General features: G+C 43.5%; 1 protein-coding gene across 6 annotated transcripts in view; it reads right to left on the reverse strand.

The window, feature by feature from the left end:
- The window catches only part of CROCC2 (ciliary rootlet coiled-coil, rootletin family member 2), a 468757-nt gene that overhangs the window by 238475 nt on the left and 211487 nt on the right, over nt 1-18795 (reverse strand). For all 6 annotated transcript variants that reach the window (XM_063915774.1, XM_063915775.1, XM_063915776.1 and 3 more), the window contains exon 10: nt 12777-12852. In XM_063915774.1, coding sequence (XP_063771844.1) covers nt 12777-12852 — 76 coding nt within the window. The remainder of the gene's footprint in view (nt 1-12776; nt 12853-18795) is intronic.

An 18795-nucleotide genomic window follows, 5' to 3' on the forward strand; every position in this document is an offset into this window, starting at 1 on the left:
TTAAGATCTCATTGGAGTCTGGGACCTTTAAATGATGTGAATCTTCCGACTCCTGACTACCCCCCTACCCATAAGGATCGATGAGACCAAATTGACCTGGTGGATCTTCGTAGTAATCTTTTCCTAAGCTGGCATTTTCATGTCCCAGATATTATGAGCAGAGCGAACACCCGGGCAAAAAAAGGAGCTTCACAAGAGATCTCACAACACTTTTCGCGTCGAGATAAATCAACCGACGTTTCATCTTCGTCGCCTATACAGCCGACTCAGAAGATGGATCCAAAAACCTCTCCCTCTACTAAAGAGGATATTCAATCTCTTCAGAATATGATTTGGGATCTTAAAAATACTTTCTCTATCGTCCTAAGTGGATGCTGGGGTTCCTGAAAGGACCATGGGGAATAGGAGCCGCTATTCCCCATGGTCCTTTCAGGAACCCCAGCATCCACTACGGACTCCGAGAAATAGAATTATCGGTAAGTAAATTCTTATTTTCACTGCTGCGCTCCAATCAGCGATTGGTGAATTGAAATCTGATCTGGCAGTTTTGGACTCTCGCACTAGTTCATTAGAAACACATATGGAAAAACAACAGGACTTTCAAAAACAGGTGGGAGAGGACATGAGCTATCTTTCAGGCGAATTGGAGTTCCTTAAGGATAAAGTGGAGGATAGCGAAAATCGCAAAAGAAGGAACAATTTACGCATTCGAAATGTTCCTGAATCCGTAACGGCTTCTGAACTGGAACCATATCTCAAACATCTATTTCTTTACTTGGTCCCATCACTAGAGGAATCTGCAATTTTGATTGAAAGGGCTCACCGTGCCTTAAGACCCAAACCAAAGGAATCTTTGTTATCCTTTGGTTTCTATCCTTCAAGATCAAAAACAGTATCACTATGGCAAGTAGGACCTCAACCTCAATTTTATTCGAGGAATCTAGGATTCAGATATTCCAAGATTTATTGCCAGTGACTATTGTTAAACGTTGTGACTTACAATCTGTCACCTCCGCACTACACGATAATGGCTACAAATACTGTTGGGGATTTCCCTTCCGTCTTATTGTGGAAATTGATGGTAAAGTTCATATTATACGCAATAGACTGCTCCATAAACTGCATCTGACCCCCACCACGGGATCAAGTCAGACTGGACTTGGCGCTTCCTCCCAAATGTGAAATTCCGCATACGCAAGTTTGAGTTTGAATGATATACTGTGTGGTAGGATTTGTTCTTGATCTTAATTGTAGTTTACTTGCTAAACCAAATATGTTGCTGATAATATTCTACATATACTTTTATTTTTTCATTAGTTTCAATACCATGTACTGATAATTTTTATGTACAGTTTACATATAAAATCTTTATAGCATGGTCCCGCCTAGAACCATGGTTATCGTGGCTAAGGGTCAGCGGCTTTCGTTTAAACTTTGATCCAATTCATATCAGCATGTACCTTAATGCCAGCCGACCTAATGAATATACTATAGACATGTCCCTTATTGTTAGTTTACGGCTGCTTACTATCTGATTATTGTTTACTGTTTTGTCATGTTTAAATGTAATCCATTTATTTGTCTAGATTGTTTGCTTTACACTCAAAGGTCCATTTTTCTGTTGGTTCTCTTTGCCTTTTATATATGCTCTCAAGTCTTGGGTAGGGGGCGTCAGCACCTCCGTAATTTTTGCTTGACACTTCCCCCCCCAATTTATAGGGATTAGAGATATCACTCACTGTTTTGGGGTGATACCCCTTTACAAATTATTTTTTTATTTTGTATCCCACAAGTGAGCTCTGTTTGCTATAGAGCTCAACTTTAAGTAGCCAAGTATCCTGCCTTTTGGGTACTTTGCTTATTTTTCCCTTCTTTTTTAAAAAAAAAAAAAAAAGCAGAGTCCGAGGCTTTTTTTTGTATTGTTTGTTTTTTGTTTTTATCCTTGGTGAACTGTTTCTTTTTCTGCTTCTACCATGCCACTAAAGTGTTTATCTATTAATGTTAAGGGTCTCAACACCCCTCAAAATCGCTCTCATCTTCATAGGTCTTTTAAAACCTTAAAGGGGGATATCATTTTCTTACAGGAAACTCATTTGAAATCTACCTCACGCCCTTCTTTGACTTCTAAAATTTTTCCCACAGCCTGGTACTCCAATAATATAACGAAACGTAATGGTGTAGCTGTTTTAGTTAGAGGTTCCATTCCCCTTCAGTTCTTAGACTGTAAATGTGATACTGAAGGCCGGTATATAATGGTAAGAGGAAAACTTGGACATGAGGAACTAACACTGGCTAACCTCTACGCTCCTAACTCAGCACACTCCAAATTGTTTCGCAAGTTCTTCCATGAGCTATATTCATATAGACGGGGCAAGGTTCTTGTAGGGGGTGATTTCAATTTGGCCCTCACTTATATGGATAAATCCGGTTCTTCTCGTAACGGCCCAACCCCAAATTCGTCCGTGCTACATAAGAGTATGGCCGAGGCTGGTCTGTTTGATGTCTGGCGGTTTCTTAACCCGACCACTAGGGATTACACTTTTTATTCCAATCCTCATGACTTACTCTCGCTTAGACATGTTTATGTGTTGTGCCTCTCTCTCACATACAGCCCGTTCTTCCTCGATTATCCCACTCACTTGGACTGATCATTCTACGCTAGCCGCATTCTTTGATATATTTGATATTTCTGATGGTAGGCCATCGTGGAGACTCAATGAAACCTTGCTGAAAATTCCTCAATTTCAAGATTTAATTAAATCTAAGCTTCAAGATTATTTTGATTTTAACACACAAGATGACTGTAGTATGTCTACTGTCTGGGAGGCCCATAAGGCAGTAATTAGAGGGTCCATTATTCAGTATGAGTCTCGTCGTAAGAGGGAACAAGAAAATCGTACAAACGTACTTACCGACACCATTGCAAAACTAGATCGTGAACATAAGACCACACATTCTAAAAAAACATTAGCTGAACTTTCTAAGGCCCGCTACGAACTGCAATCTCTTTTGGCTGAGAGGGTTGAGCGTTCACTTTGATGGGCTAACCAATAATTTTATGATAAAAGCAACAAGGCTCACACTCTACTAGCTAATAGGCTGCGGGCCAAGAAAGCAAATCAAACCATTCACACTATTAAGGAACCGTCGGGCAACACGACCTATGATCCCAAAAAAATGAATAGTATTTTTACTGATTATTATAAGGTGCTATACAATTTAGACCCCCCGACCGACCCCATGGCACATAGCCACGAGACCCAACAATATCCTGACTCTTGCTCTCTCCCTCGGTTAGATAACGCAGATAATTTAGCCCTAAATGCTGATATTTCTGCGGAGGAAATTGAAGCGGCATTAAAAAATCAAAAACAGTCTAAAGCACCAGGCCCGGATGGCTATCCGATGGTGTATTACAAAACCTTTGCTCCTCAACTTGTTCCACAAATGGTCCTTTTGTTTAATAAGATAATGCGGGGCACATCTTTTCACACTGACTCCACGACATCCTGTACTATAGTTATCCCGAAACCCGGCAAAGATTCCTTACTCTGTGCAAATTATAGGCATATCTCTTTAATAAACACTGATCTTAAGCTTTTTGCTAAGGTCCTAGCGACTCGTCTGAACCCTATATTGACATAATTGATAGATCCAGACCAAGTAAGTTTCATTCCAGGCCGTCAGGCTTCAGATAATACCAAACGTATTATTAACCTTATTCATCATATAAATTCATCTAAAACACCTGCGATTGCCTTGGCGCTTGTCGCCGAAAAAGCTTTTGACCGCATCTCCTGGCCCTTTTGGTTTTCAACATTGTCCTCATTTGGTCTTCAGGGTCACTTTGTCACTGCTATCTCAGCCCTCTATTCCAACCCCTCATCCACGGTTATGACTAATGGACTGAGTCCACCCGGATTTAATATAAAAAAATGGCACCCGCCAAGGCTGCCCTTTTTCGCCCGTACTCTTTGCCCTGTGTATAGAACCTCTCGCAGCACGTATACGATTTAACAGATATTGGAGGGATTACTGTAGGTCGTGATACATATAAAATTTATTTATTCGCAGATGATGTGCTCATGACTCTTTCTAACTGTTTGATATCTCTTCCTAATCTACAGAAAGAACTGCTCTTATATGGTTCCCTTTCAGGATATAAAGTAAATCATACTAAATCAGAGGCCTTAGCATTTAACGTTTCATCGCAAACTAATTCTACATTAACTTCTAATTTTCCTTTTCTCTGGAGACCTTTGGCTATCAAATATCTTGGCATTAATATCACCAAATCTTACCCCACTCTCTTTCAGACTAATTATGTCCCTTTAATTAAAACACTCACACAAGATTTAGTTAAATGGGATCGGTTATACATCTCATGGATAGGGTGAATTAACGCCCTCAAGATGAACTTCCTTCCTCCTATCCTATATTTATTCCAAACTATCCCAACACTAGTTCCCCGAGCGACATTAGCCTCCCTGCAAAAAATGTGTCACAAATTTATTTGGGCTAACCGTAAACCTTGCATTAGACGTACCATATTGACCAAGAAAGCTATATCGGGCGGTTTAGGTTACCCTAATCTACAAACATACTTTGACGCATGCCACCTTAATCACATAGTGTCCTGGCACTCTCCCAGAGGACTCAGGAAATGGGTTGATATTGAAAATTTGATGTTTCAGGGTATTCCCTTAGACTACCTTTTATGGCTACCCAAATCGTGCAGACCAGCCTCGGCTTATTCAATCCCCACGATCAAATTCACCCTTGGGCTGTGGGACAAACTCCGTACCACCCACAACCTTTCTTCACACCCCTCACCTTTATCACCCATATGGAGACACCCTGCTTTTCCCCCAGGTTGCGACCATAATATGGCAGATTTGTGGCGAACAAGGGGTATTACGAGATTTGTACATGTTAAGGGTCAATCTGCACCAGGTCCTTTTGTGGAATTCCAGAAACGCCACAATGTTCCATCCTCGTGTCATTACCAATATGTCCAAATTCTTAGCTTCCTTAGCTCACAACTTAAAAACAATCCGTTAAGACCACTCACCTCTTTTGAAAAGATGTGTTTACTTTCAATAGGCAAGAAAGGGAACATCTCAACAATTTATAATGTTATTTGAACACCAGATCCTCCTTCTCGTGAACCCCATGAATTAGCCTAGGAATCAGATCTCTCGTGCTCTTTGGGGGAGGATCTGTGGGACGAGATCAAACTACATACTGCCAAGGCTTCTATTAGCGTGGCGCTGAAGGAGACCTGTTATAAAGTCTATACCCGGTGGTACCTGGTCCCCTCCAAACTCCACTCCATCTTTCCAGCAACCTCGAGTCAATGTTGGAGACTTTGTGGAATGGAGGGCACCTTTTTCCACACATGGTGGACATGTCCCTCCATTCGCCCCTTTTGGAATATAGTTGAGGAGTTAATTACGCAATTATGTGGGCACAATATTGACCTTTCTCCTATAATAGTGTTGCTCCGTGTACCCATACCTGCGATACCTAAAGATCAAGATAGACTTATTATGCAAATCTGCATGGCAGCTAAAATCCCTGATTGCTAAACACTGGAAAGATCAAAGAGCGCCCTCTTTGCCATCACTGATGGCTAAAATTAATTATATTGCTACCATGGAATATATCACCAGCTTAAGAAACAACACTGTAGCCCAATTCCATAGTGTCTGGTCCCCTTGGTACACCAATCGTTCTCTATCTATACCTGGATTCTGCTAATATTTTTGCTAATATGTTTGCTGATAATTATTTAATTTTTTTTCTTTCTCTTGCTTCTCTTCTTTTTTCTTTCCCTTTTAGTTTTTATCTTTCTTGGTATTTGTTTGTAATTCTTATAATAATTATATATTAAAATAAAAAATTGAGGGACTGATCAAGTTATAAACTATATTTATAGATAGGTTGTGCACTGTCCTCCACCAATAGTATATAGCTATGCAGGACTACATAACTTTTAATTTCACTTTCTAATTCTCGACCTGCTTTTCTACGTAACGGATACTGGACCCTGTTCAATTAAGTTTACTGTTATGTAATACACATGTGAATGTTTGATTACCATTCTGTTTTACTATCTGTTGATCAGTTTCAATAAAAATTTAAATAAAAAAAGAAAAAAAAAAAGAAATAGGCGCCCTGTCCTCTAGTAATTATAGCTACATAGAGAAAGGCTCCATATCCCCTACTAATTATAGCTACATAGAGAAAGGTGCCATGTCCCCTACTAATTATAGCTACATAGAGAAAGGCTCCATATCCCCTACTAATTATAGCTACACAGATAAAGACACCATGTCCCCTACTAATTATAGCTACATAGAGAAAGGCTCCATATCCCCTACTAATTATAGCTACGTAGAGAAAATAGGATTTTAACTACCTACCGGTAAATCTTTTTCTCGCAGTCCGTAGAGGATGCTGGGGTCCACATTAGTACCATGGGGTATAGACGGGTCCACCAGGAGCCATGGGCACTTTAAGAGTTTAACAGTGTGGGCTGGCTCCTCCCTCTATGCCCCTCCTACCAGACTCAGTCTAGAAACTATGCCTGAGGAGACGGACATACTTCGAGAGAAGGAAATACACAGATAGTGGTGAGATTCACACCAGCTCACACATAACAAGGCAAACCAAGCAAACCAGCTTGAACAAGTCAGCAAAGGCTGAACAACAGTACTTAAACAAGTAACAATGCAGCACTTAACCAAGTAACAAGGCCGTACTGAACTTAAGAAACTTATAGCATAAGAACGAAGCGCTGGGCGGGCGCCCAGCATCCTCTACGGACTACGAGAAAAGCATTTACCGGTAGGTAATTAAAATCCTATTTTCTCTTACGTTTTAGAGGATGCTGGGGTCCACATTAGTACCACGGGGATGTACCAAAGCTCCCAGTACGGGAGAGAGAGCGCGGAGGCTCCTGCAAAACTGAATGACCAAACTGTAGGTCCTCAGAGGCCAAAGTATCGAACTTGTAGAACTGTAAAGCCGAAACACCCCGGGCAGCCGCCCAGGAAGAACCCACCTTACGAGTAGAGTGGGCCTTAACAGATTTAGGACACGACAATCCTACCGTAGAGTAAGCATGCTGGATAGTGTACCTGATCCAATGAGAAATCGTCTGCTTAGAAGTAGGACACTCAATCTTATTGGGAGCAAATAGGACAAACAGAGAGTCCGATTTTCTGTGACGAGAAGTTCTCTTCACATAAATCTTCAGAGCCCTCACAACATCCAAGGACTTTGAGGTAACTGAGTAGTCAGTAGCCACTGGCACCACAATAGGTTGGTTGATATGAAAAGCCGACACAACCTTAGGAAAAAACTGCTGAAGCGTCCAGAGCTCAGCTCTATCTTCATGGAAAATTAAGTATGGGCTCTTGTAAGACAAAGTCCTCAGTTCAGACACACGCCTAGCAGATGCCAACGCCAACAGTGTGACCACCTTCCAAGTGAGAAACTTGACCTCAACCTCTTGTTTAGGCTCAAACCAATCTGATTGCAGGAACTGCAACACCACGTTAAGATCCCAAGGTGCCGTAGGAGGCACAAAGGGAGGCTGGATGTGCAGGACCCCTTTCAAGAAAGTCTGAACCTCAGGGAGGGAAGCTAATTGTTTCTGGAAGAAAATGGACAAGGCCGAAATCCGGGCCTTTATGGAGCCCAAACGCAAGCCCACATACACACCTGCTTGCAGGAAGAGGAGAAACCGCCCAAGCTGAAACTCCACCGTAGGAAACTTCTTGGATTCACAACAAGACACATACTTTTTCGAAATGTGATGGTAATGTTTTGACGTTACTCCTTTCCTAGCCTGGATCAGGGTAGGAATAACCTTGTTCGGAATGCCTTTCCGAGCTAAGATCAGGCGTTCAATCTCCATGCCGTCAAAAGTAGCCGCGGTAAGTCTTGATAAGCAAACGGCCCTTGTTGTAGAAGGTCCTCTTGAAGAGGAAGAGGCCTCGGATCTTCCAGCAGTAACTCCAGAAGATCCACGTACCAAGCTCGTCTTGGCCAGTCTGGAGCAATGAGAATCACCTGAACTCTTGTTCTTTTTATACGTTTTAGAATCTTTGGGATCAGTGGAAGTGGAGGAAACACATACACAGACTGGAAGATCCACGGAGTTACCAGTGCATCCACCGCCACTGCCTGTGGGTCTCTTGACCTGGAACAGTACCTGCGAAGCTTCTTGTTGAGGTGGGAGGCCATCATGTCTATTTGAAGGACGCCCCAAAGACTTGTCACCTCTGCGAACACCTCGGGGTGGAGTCCCCACTCTCCTGGATGGAGAGAGAACGTGCCTGCTGAGGAAGTCCGCTTCCCAGTTGTCCACTCCCGGAATGAAGATTGCTGACAGCGCCACTGCGTGCTTTTCTGCCCAGAGGACGATCTTTGATACCTCTGCCATTGCAGTTCTGCTCTTCGTTCCGCCTTGTCGGTTTATGTAGGCCACCGTTGTAACATTGTCCGACTGCACCTGAATGGCCTGATCTTGCAGAAGATATGCCGCTTGTAGAAGGCCGTTGTACACGGCCCTTAGTTCCAGAATGTATATCGGAAGGATGGATTCCAGACTTGACCACCTTCCTTGGAAGTTTTCCCATTGGGTGACCGCGCTCCAGCCTCTGAGACTTGCATCTGTGGTTAGAAGGATCCAGCTATGAATCCCGAACCTGCGGCCCTCAAGAAGGTGAGGCATATGCAGCCTTCAGAGGAGTGAAATCCTGGCTTTCGGCGATAGACGAATCTCTGGTGCATGTGTAGGTGAGATCCCGACCACTTGTCCAGGAGATCCAGTTGGACGGACCGTGCATGAAATCTTCGGTACTGTAGAGCCTCGTAGGAGGCCACCATCTTCCCCAGAAGGCGAATGCACTGATGAACCGAAATCTGGGCAGGCTTCAAGACCTCCCGGACCATTTTCTGTATCACCAACGCTTTCTCCACCGTAGAAATACCCTCTGCACTTCCTTGTCGAGGATCATCCCTAGGAAAGACAATCTCCTTGTTGGCTCCAAATGAGACTTTGGAAGATTAAGGATCCACCCATGATCCCGGAGTAGTTGAGTTGAGAGAGCAATATTCTGCAACAGCTTCTCCCTGGAAGATACCTTTATCAGCAGAGATACGCCTGGTGTGACGGCCAACACTATGGGCCCAACACCTGTCGGCGTAGATAGTGGCCATTAACTTCAAGGGTTGGACACTACTCCTCCCCTAAGTTCCACGCAGCAGCCTCCCTGTGCCTAACATCTCTTTAAAAAAAACAAAAAAACAGAAAAGCTCTAGAAGCGCCCCTAGCTGTGACCGGCTCCACCAGGCACATTTTCTAAACTGAGTATTGTAGGAGGGGCATAGAGGGAGGAGCCAGCCCACACTGTTAAACTCTTAAAGATCCCATGGCTCCTGGTGGACCAGTTTATACTAGAGATGAGCGGATTCGGTTTTACTCGGTTTTACTCGGTTCTCAAAACCGAATCTTATTGGCTATCCAAAACACGTGACACCCGTGAGCCAATAAGATTCGGTTTTGAGAACCGAGTAAAACCGAGTAAAACCGAATCCGCTCATCTCTAGTTTATACCCCATGGTACTAATGTGGACCCCAGCATCCTCTACGGACTACGAGAAAAAGATTTACCGGTAGGTAGTTAAAATACTATTTTCTCATGTCATGTTCTAGGTCGACAGGTCAAAAGGTCGACATGAGTTGTTTACATAGCTACATAGAGAAAGGTGCCATGTCCCCTACTAATTATAGCTACATAGAGAAAGGCTCCATATCCCCTACTAATTATAGCTACACAGAGAAAGATGCCATGTCCCCTACTTATTATAGCTACATAGAGATAGGCACAATATCCCCTACTAATTATAGTTACACAGAGAAAGGCTCTATGTTCCATACTAATTATAGTAACATCGAAAAGGACACCATGTTCCCTATTAATCATAGTTACATAGAGAAAGAAGTCATGTTCCCTACGAATTATAGCTACACAGAGATAGGCGTCATGCCCCCTACTAATTACAGCTACTTGATTTACAAAAGAAAAAGGAGGTAGTTTACTGGTGCACCAGGGGGACTGCTGTAATTTAAATAATTTAATAATATTTCATTATATTTTATTGTCTAACTGTATAGACTATCGATTGGTGCACCAGTAAACTACCTGCTTTTTCTTTTGTAAATCAGTTAGCCTATTGGTAGTTTGTAGCACACCACCTATCTGAATACTATTTGTGTTAATAGCTTTGATTGGGTGGTTTGTTGATATGAACCAGTGCGGTTACTCCTCTTTTTTATTACTAGTTACAGCTACTTTTAAGACTGGCATCCAATCCATTTTTTTTATTCTGTCTGTGAATTTGTCATCCCCACCTCATGTGGCAAGGAATTCTGCAGCCCTTCTGCCCTCACAGTAGAGGGCAACATCCTATGTTACTAGAGAACCCTCTTTTCCATTCACAACTAAAGACACTTATCCCTTCTGTGGCCTTTAGTAGGAAATAATTAGATTTTATTCTAAAGTAAACTTACTTAGCTTTTTTAACCACTATTTATATATCATTTGTTGCATTCACTTGATTAACAAGGCTGCCTTACTTTAAATCCTAACAAATTATACTGTACCCCTTTTTTTTATAAATATTGTCTGAGACTATTGGAATTTGCTGACTTCACAATTCTTTTGAACTTCCCTTACACTGGTATTTTGAATCTGGGTAGTTGACCCTAGAGGCTGGATTGATATTACAGGTTGAGTATCCCATATCCATATATTCCGAAATACGGAATATTCCGAAATACGGACTTTTTTGAGTGAGAGTGAGATAGTGAAACCTTTGTTTTTTGATGGCTCAATGTACACAAACTTTGTTTAATACACAAAGTTATTAATAATATTGTATTAAATGACCTTCAGGCTGTGTGTATAAGGTGTATATGAAACATAAATTAATTGTGTGTTTGTACACACACTTTGTTTAATGCACAAAGTTATAAAAAATATTGGCTAAAGTTACCTTAAGGCTGTGTGTATAAGGTGTATATGATACATAAATGCATTCTGTGCTTAGATTTAGGTCCCATCACCATGATATCTCATTATGGTGTGCAATTATTCCAAAATACGGAAAAATCCCATATCCAAAATACCTCTGGTCCCAAGCATTTTGGATAAGGGATACTCAACCTGTACCACATTAGTGGCTATCGAACTCTCCCTATGAATACCCCTGATTTGACTGTCTGGGTTCATCAAAATAAAAAAAATTGTCATTACCTATCAAAGATCAGAGACACACCCCTGATGTAGTCTTGATATTAGATGAAACGCGTTGGGTTATTACTCTGTTTTCTGATGTTATCTCCGAATTTTCAATAAGGAAGATTAAGGACACAGCAGAATATCTACCTACATCCTTCCACTAAACATAGGAGAATTACATCTTGTTGCCTATGTAATATGATGGACACTATGTATGCCTTTGTACTTTTTTAATAAATCTTTATAAATGAACAGTTCATTTTTATATTTTAAAGCCTGTTCAGCTTAAACTGAGTAACATTTAGAGGTTATTTTAATCATCTGGGGTTGATATAATCCTTGGGCGCCCAATTCCTCTATTCTTCACTATATATACATATATATATATATATATATATATATATATTGATAGAGAGAGAGAGAGAGGGGTAGATATACATACATAGCACACAGTATACAGTATATATGCGTGTGCATATGGAGTGTTCTGAAAATAAAATGTAATTATATTTACATTTCATTGTCATTTATTTTGAATCACACATATCTTAGCAGTCATACACACAGGATTAGAACCCATGACCTGAAACACAGAAAGCAGACACCTTACTAATCATGGTATTTGCTCCTACATAGCGCACACTACATAGATCTGCTTAGTCAATCACAATGCTGATTATTTTTCTGACAATTAATTTACAAGTGTCATACCCAGGATTAGAACCCACAACCTATTATAGTGGAAGCAGGTACCTTACTGATGGAGCTATTTGCTCCTTTATTGGAAGCATGAGAATTCTAACTATACTGTTTGAACTTACATGAAATTGCCAGGAAAGTAACTTCATATAGTTAGAATTCTCACACTTCATATACAGAAGTAAATAGCTCCAACAGTAAGGCAACTGCTTCTGGTATAATAGGTCATGGGTTCTAATCCTGGGTACAACACTTTAACAAAGAATGTGTGACTTGTAAGGTGCAGGGACTAGTGGGTGAGGGGAGTCGGCCACGTTAGAGATAGCGGCGGCTGTCAATTAACCTAACTGAATGGTGTCACGGAACAGGAAAAGAAGTGCCCCCCTATAGAGCAGGAGTCCGGCAGCAGCTGACTCCGTTGCCTCCCACAGTTACGTCTCTGCATTTATCCTCCTTTTTATCCTGCAGCCACTGTCTAACACTGTGTGCTACTACTCTGCTTTCTGTCACTAGTATTCCTAGGTCCCTTTCCATCGCAATACTCCCGTCGTGTTCTATTTTATGTATAATTAGTAGTGTTATTATCCAGGATTAGCTGCATACCCGTATATTTATCTCTATTACATTTCATCTGCCATTTCACAGTCTAGTTTGCCATTTTGTCCAAATTCTTTTACAGCAAGTTACTACCCTGATCTTAATAACTACTGACTTATTATACGTTATAGAAAATAAAATTATATAATATACAAGGTAACTCACCAGTCTCTGCTTCTCCTTTTCCATTCTACTGTTCTCCTCTTTCAGCTTGTCAACCTTCAGAGACAACTCTGAGATTCTGTAAATGTGAACAGATAACCATATAAAATAAGAATTTACTTACCGATAATTCTATTTCTCGGAGTCCGTAGTGGATGCTGGGGTTCCTGAAAGGACCATGGGGAATAGCGGCTCCGCAGGAGACAGGGCACAAAAAAGTAAAGCTTTACTAGGTCAGGTGGTGTGCACTGGCTCCTCCCCCTATGACCCTCCTCCAGACTCCAGTTAGGTACTGTGCCCGGACGAGCATACACAATAAGGGAGGCATTTTGAATCCCGGGTAAGACTCATACCAGCCACACCAATCACACCGTACAACTTGTGATCTAAACCCAGTTAACAGTATGACAACAGAAAGGGCCTCTTAAAGATGGCTCCTTAACAATAACCCGAATTAGTTAACAATAACTATGTACAAGTATTGCAGATAATCCGCACTTGGGATGGGCGCCCAGCATCCACTACGGACTCCGAGAAATAGAATTATCGGTAAGTAAATTCTTATTTTCTCTATCGTCCTAAGTGGATGCTGGGGTTCCTGAAAGGACCATGGGGATTATACCAAAGCTCCCAAACGGGCGGGAGAGTGCGGATGACTCTGCAGCACCGAATGAGAGAACTCCAGGTCCTCCTTTGCCAGGGTATCAAATTTGTAAAATTTTACAAACGTGTTCTCCCCCGACCACGTAGCTGCTCGGCAGAGTTGTAATGCCGAGACCCCTCGGGCAGCCGCCCAAGATGAGCCCACCTTCCTTGTGGAGTGGGCTTTTACAGTTTTAGGCTGTGGCAGGCCTGCCACAGAATGTGCAAGTTGAATTGTGTTACAAATCCAACGAGCAATCGACTGCTTAGAAGCAGGTGCGCCCAACTTGTTGGGTGCATACAATATAAACAGCGAGTCAGATTTTCTGACTCCAGCCGTCCTTGCAATGTATATTTTTAAGGCTCTGACAACGTCCAACAACTTGGAGTCCTCCAAGTCGCTAGTGGCCGCAGGCACCACAATAGGTTGGTTCAGATGAAATGCTGATACCACTTTAGGGAGAAAATGCGGACGAGTCCGCAGTTCTGCCCTATCCGAATGGAAGATTAGATAAGGACTTTTATAAGATAAAGCCGCCAATTCAGATACTCTCCTGGCAGAGGCCAGGGCTAGTAACATAGTCACTTTCAATGTGAGATATTTCAAATCCACCTTTTTCAATGGTTCAAACCAATGGGATTTGAGGAAATCTAAAACTACATTTAGATCCCACGGTGCCACCGGAGGCACCACAGGAGGCTGTATATGCAGTACTCCCTTGACAAAAGTCTGGACCTCAGGGACAGAGGCCAATTCTTTTTGGAAGAATATTGACAGGGCCGAAATTTGAACCTTAATGGATCCCAATTTGAGACCCATAGATAATCCTGATTGCAGGAAATGTAGGAAACGACCCAGTTGGAATTCCTCCGTCGGAACCCTCCGATCCTCGCACCACGCTACATATTTTCGCCAAATGCGGTGATAATGTTTCACGGTGACTTCCTTCCGTGCCTTAATCAAGGTAGGAATGACTTCTTCTGGAATGCCTTTCCCTTTTAGGATCTGGCGTTCAACCGCCATGCCGTCAAACGCAGCCGCGGTAAGTCTTGAAAAAGACAGGGACCCTGCTGTAGCAGGTCCCTTCTCAGAGGTAGAGGCCACGGTTCGTCCGTGAGCATCTCTTGAAGTTCCGGATACCAAGTCCTTCTCGGCCAATCCGGAACCACTAGTATTGTTCTTACTCTTCTTTGCCGTATGATCTTCAATACCTTTGGTATGAGCGGCAGAGGAGGAAACACATACACTGACTGGTACACCCAAGGAGTTACCAGTGCGTCCACAGCTATTGCCTGTGGATCTCTTGACCTGGCGCAATATTTGTCCAGTTTCTTGTTGAGGCGAGACGCCATCATGTCTACAATTGGTCTTTCCCAACGGTCTATTAACATGTTGAAGACTTCTGGATGTAGACCCCACTCTCCCGGATGAAGATCGTGTCTGCTGAGGAAGTCTGCTTCCCAGTTGTCCACGCCCGGGATGAACACTGCTGACAGTGCTATCACGTGATTCTCCGCCCAGCGAAGAATCTTGGCAGCTTCTGCCATTGCACTCCTGCTTCTTGTGCCGCCCTGCCTGTTTACATGGGCGACCGCCGTGATGTTGTCCGACTGAATCAACACCGGCTTTCCTTGCAGGAGAAGTTCCGCCTGGCTTAGAGCATTGTAGATTGCTCTTAGTTCCAGAATGTTTATGTGAAGAGACTTTTCCAGACTCGTCCATACTCCCTGGAAGTTTCTTCCTTGTGTGACTGCTCCCCAGCCTCTCAGGCTGGCGTCCGTGGTCACCAGGATCCAATCCTGAATGCCGAATCTGCGGCCTTCTAATAGGTGAGCCTTCTGCAACCACCACAGAAGTGACACCCTTGTCTTTGGTGACAGGGTTATTCGCAGGTGCATCTGCAGATGCGACCCTGACCATTTGTCCAACAGATCCCTTTGGAATATTCTTGCATGGAATCTGCCGAATGGAATTGCTTCGTAAGAAGCCACCATTTTTCCCAGGACTCTTGTGCATTGATGTACTGACACTTTTCCTGGTTTTAGGAGGTTCCTGACCAGATCGGATAACTCCTTGGCTTTTTCCTCTGGAAGGAAAACCTTTTTCTGAACCGTGTCCAGAATCATTCCTAGGAACAGCAGACGAGTTGTCGGGATTAAATGGGATTTTGGAATATTCAGAATCCACCCGTGTTGTCTTAGCACCTCTTGAGATAGTGCTAAAGCTGTCTCCAGCTGTTCTCTGGACCTTGCCCTTATTAGGAGATCGTCCAAGTATGGGATAACTAATACGCCTTTTCTTCGAAGAAGAATCATCATCTCGGCCATTACCTTGGTAAAGACCCGAGGCGCCGTGGACAATCCGAACGGCAGCGTCTGAAACTGATAGTGACAGTTTTGAACAATGAACCTGAGGTACCCCTGGTGTGCGGGGTAAATCGGAACGTGTAGATACGCATCCTTGATGTCCAAGGATACCATAAAGTCCCCTTCTTCCAGGTTCGCTATCACTGCTCTGAGTGACTCCATCTTGAACTTGAACTTTTTTATGTAGAGGTTCAAGGACTTCAGATTTAGAATAGGCCTTACCGAGCCATCCGGCTTCGGTACCACAAATAGAGTGGAATAATACCCCTTTCCTTGTTGTAATAGGGGTACTTTGACTATCACCTGCTGAGCGTACAGCTTGTGAATGGCTTCCAACACCCTCTCCCTTTCGGAAGAGACGGTTGGTAAGGCAGACTTCAGGAAACGATGAGGAGGATCCGTCTCTAATTCCAACCTGTACCCCTGAGATATTATCTGCAGGATCCAGGGGTCTACCTGCGAGTGAGCCCACTGCGCGCTGTAATTTTTGAGACGGCCCCCCACTGTCCCCGAGTCCGCTTGAGAGGCCCCAGCGTCATGCTGAGGTTTTTGCAGGAGCCGGGGAGGGCTTCTGTTCCTGGGAAGGAGCTGCCTGTTGGTGTCTCTTCCCTCTTCCTCTGCCTCGTGGCAGGTACGACAAGCCCTTTGCTCTCTTATTTTTGTAGGAGCGAAAAGGCTGCGGTTGAAAGGTCGGTGCCTTTCTCTGTTGGGGAGTGACTTGAGGTAAAAAAGTGGATTTCCCGGCAGTAGCCGTGGCCACCAAGTCTGATAGACCAACTCCAAATAACTCCTCCCCTTTATACGGCAAAACCTCCATGTGACGTTTTGAATCCGCATCGCCTGTCCACTGTCGTGTCCATAAGGCTCTTCTGGCTGAAATGGACATAGCACTCACCCGAGATGCCAGTGTGCAAATATCCCTCTGTGCATCACGCATATAGATAAATGCATCCTTTATTTGTTCTAACGACAGTAAAACATTGTCCCTATCTAGGGTATCAATATTTTCAATCAGGGATTCTGACCAAACTACTCCAGCACTGCACATCCAGGCAGTTGCTATAGCTGGTCGTAGTATAACACCTGCATGTGTGTATATATTCTTTTGAATAACTTCCATCTTTCTATCTGATGGATCCTTAAGTGCGGCCGTCTCAGGAGAGGGTAACGCCACTTGTTTGGATAAGCGTGTGAGCGCCTTGTCCACCTTAGGGGGTGTTTCCCAGCGCGCCCTAACCTCTGGCGGGAAAGGGTATAATGCCAATAACTTTTTTGAAATTATCAACTTTTTATCAGGAGCAACCCACGCTTCATCACACACGTCATTTAATTCTTCTGATTCAGGAAAAACTGTTTGTAGTTTTTTCACACCATACATAATACCCTGTTTTACGGTATCTGTAGTATCAGCTAAATGTAACGTCTCCTTCATTGCCAAAATCATATAACGTGTGGCCCTACTGGAAAATACGTTTGAATTTCTACCGTCGTTCACGTAATTCCACAAATAAAGGCATCCATTCTGGTGTCGACCCCCTGGGGGGTGACATCTGCATATTTGGCAATTGCTCCGCCTCCACACCAATATCGTCCTCATACATGTCGACACCACGTACCGACACACACCGCAAACTCACAGGGAATGCTCTAATGAAGACAGGACCCACTAGCCCTTTTGGGGAGACAGAGGGAGAGTCTGCCAGCACACACCACAAAGCGCTATATATACAAGGGATATCCTTATATTAAGTGCTCCCTTATAGCTGCTTTAATATATATATATATAGCCATTAATGTGCCCCCCCTCTCTGTTTTACCCTGTTTCTGTAGTGCAGTGCAGGGGAGAGACCTGGGAGCCGTTCTGACCAGCGGAGCTGTGACAGAAAATGGCGCCGTGTGCTGAGGAGATAGGCCCCGCCCCTTTTTCGGCGGGTTCTTCTCCCGCTATTTTTCCAGTCAGGCAGGGGTTAAATATCTCCATATAGCCCCTATGGGCTATATGTGAGGTATTTTTAGCCTTGTATAAGGTTTATATTTGCCTCTCAGAGCGCCCCCCCCCAGCGCTCTGCACCCTCAGTGACTGCCCAGTGAAGTGTGCTGAGAGGAAAATGGCGCACAGCTGCAGTGCTGTGCGCTACCTTATGAAGACTGAGGAGTCTTCAGCCGCCGGTTTCCGGACCTCTTCACGCTTCAGCATCTGCAAGGGGGTCGGCGGCGCGGCTCCGGGACCGGACTCCACGGCTGGGCCTGTGTTCGATCCCTCTGGAGCTAATGGTGTCCAGTAGCCAAGCAGCAAATCCACTCTGCATGCAGGTGAGTTTACTACTTTCCCCCTAAGTCCCACGTTGCAGTGATCCTGTTGCCAGCAGGACTCACTGTAAAGAAAAAAACCTAAACTAAACTTTCTCTAAGCAGCTCTTTAGGAGAGCCACCTAGATTGCACCCTTCTCGTTCGGGCACAAAATCTAACTGGAGTCTGGAGGAGGGTCATAGGGGGAGGAGCCAGTGCACACCACCTGACCTAGTAAAGCTTTACTTTTTTGTGCCCTGTCTCCTGCGGAGCCGCTATTCCCCATGGTCCTTTCAGGAACCCCAGCATCCACTTAGGACGATAGAGAAATATCATTATATATATATATATATATATATATATATATATAAAAATGTGTGTGTGGTGTGTGTGTGTGTGTGTGTGTGTGTGTGTGTGTGTGTGTGTGTGTGTGTGTGTGTGAGAAAAGGGTGTATTCTAAAAATATTGCTAAGATGAAGCCTGATTATAGGGGTGGTCAAGTGCGACACCAAGACCATGGGATTGTAAGACTGAGGGCATTGTGGGGTTATTGACAGTGAGGGAGATGGGAGAGACCTTGAGGTGAGTTACTGGTAGCTCTTCTGCTCTACAGGAGGTTTCTGTCCTCCCTGAGCTCGACTTGGGATACCTGCGTTACAGTCTGACATGTATTCCGCACCAGTCAAACAGATAAAGATTAAGATAATAAGCTCTGTTTTAGAC

The sequence above is a fragment of the Pseudophryne corroboree genome, chromosome 4 (assembly GCF_028390025.1).
Source record: "Pseudophryne corroboree isolate aPseCor3 chromosome 4, aPseCor3.hap2, whole genome shotgun sequence".
Classification (NCBI taxonomy): Eukaryota; Metazoa; Chordata; class Amphibia; order Anura; family Myobatrachidae; genus Pseudophryne; species Pseudophryne corroboree.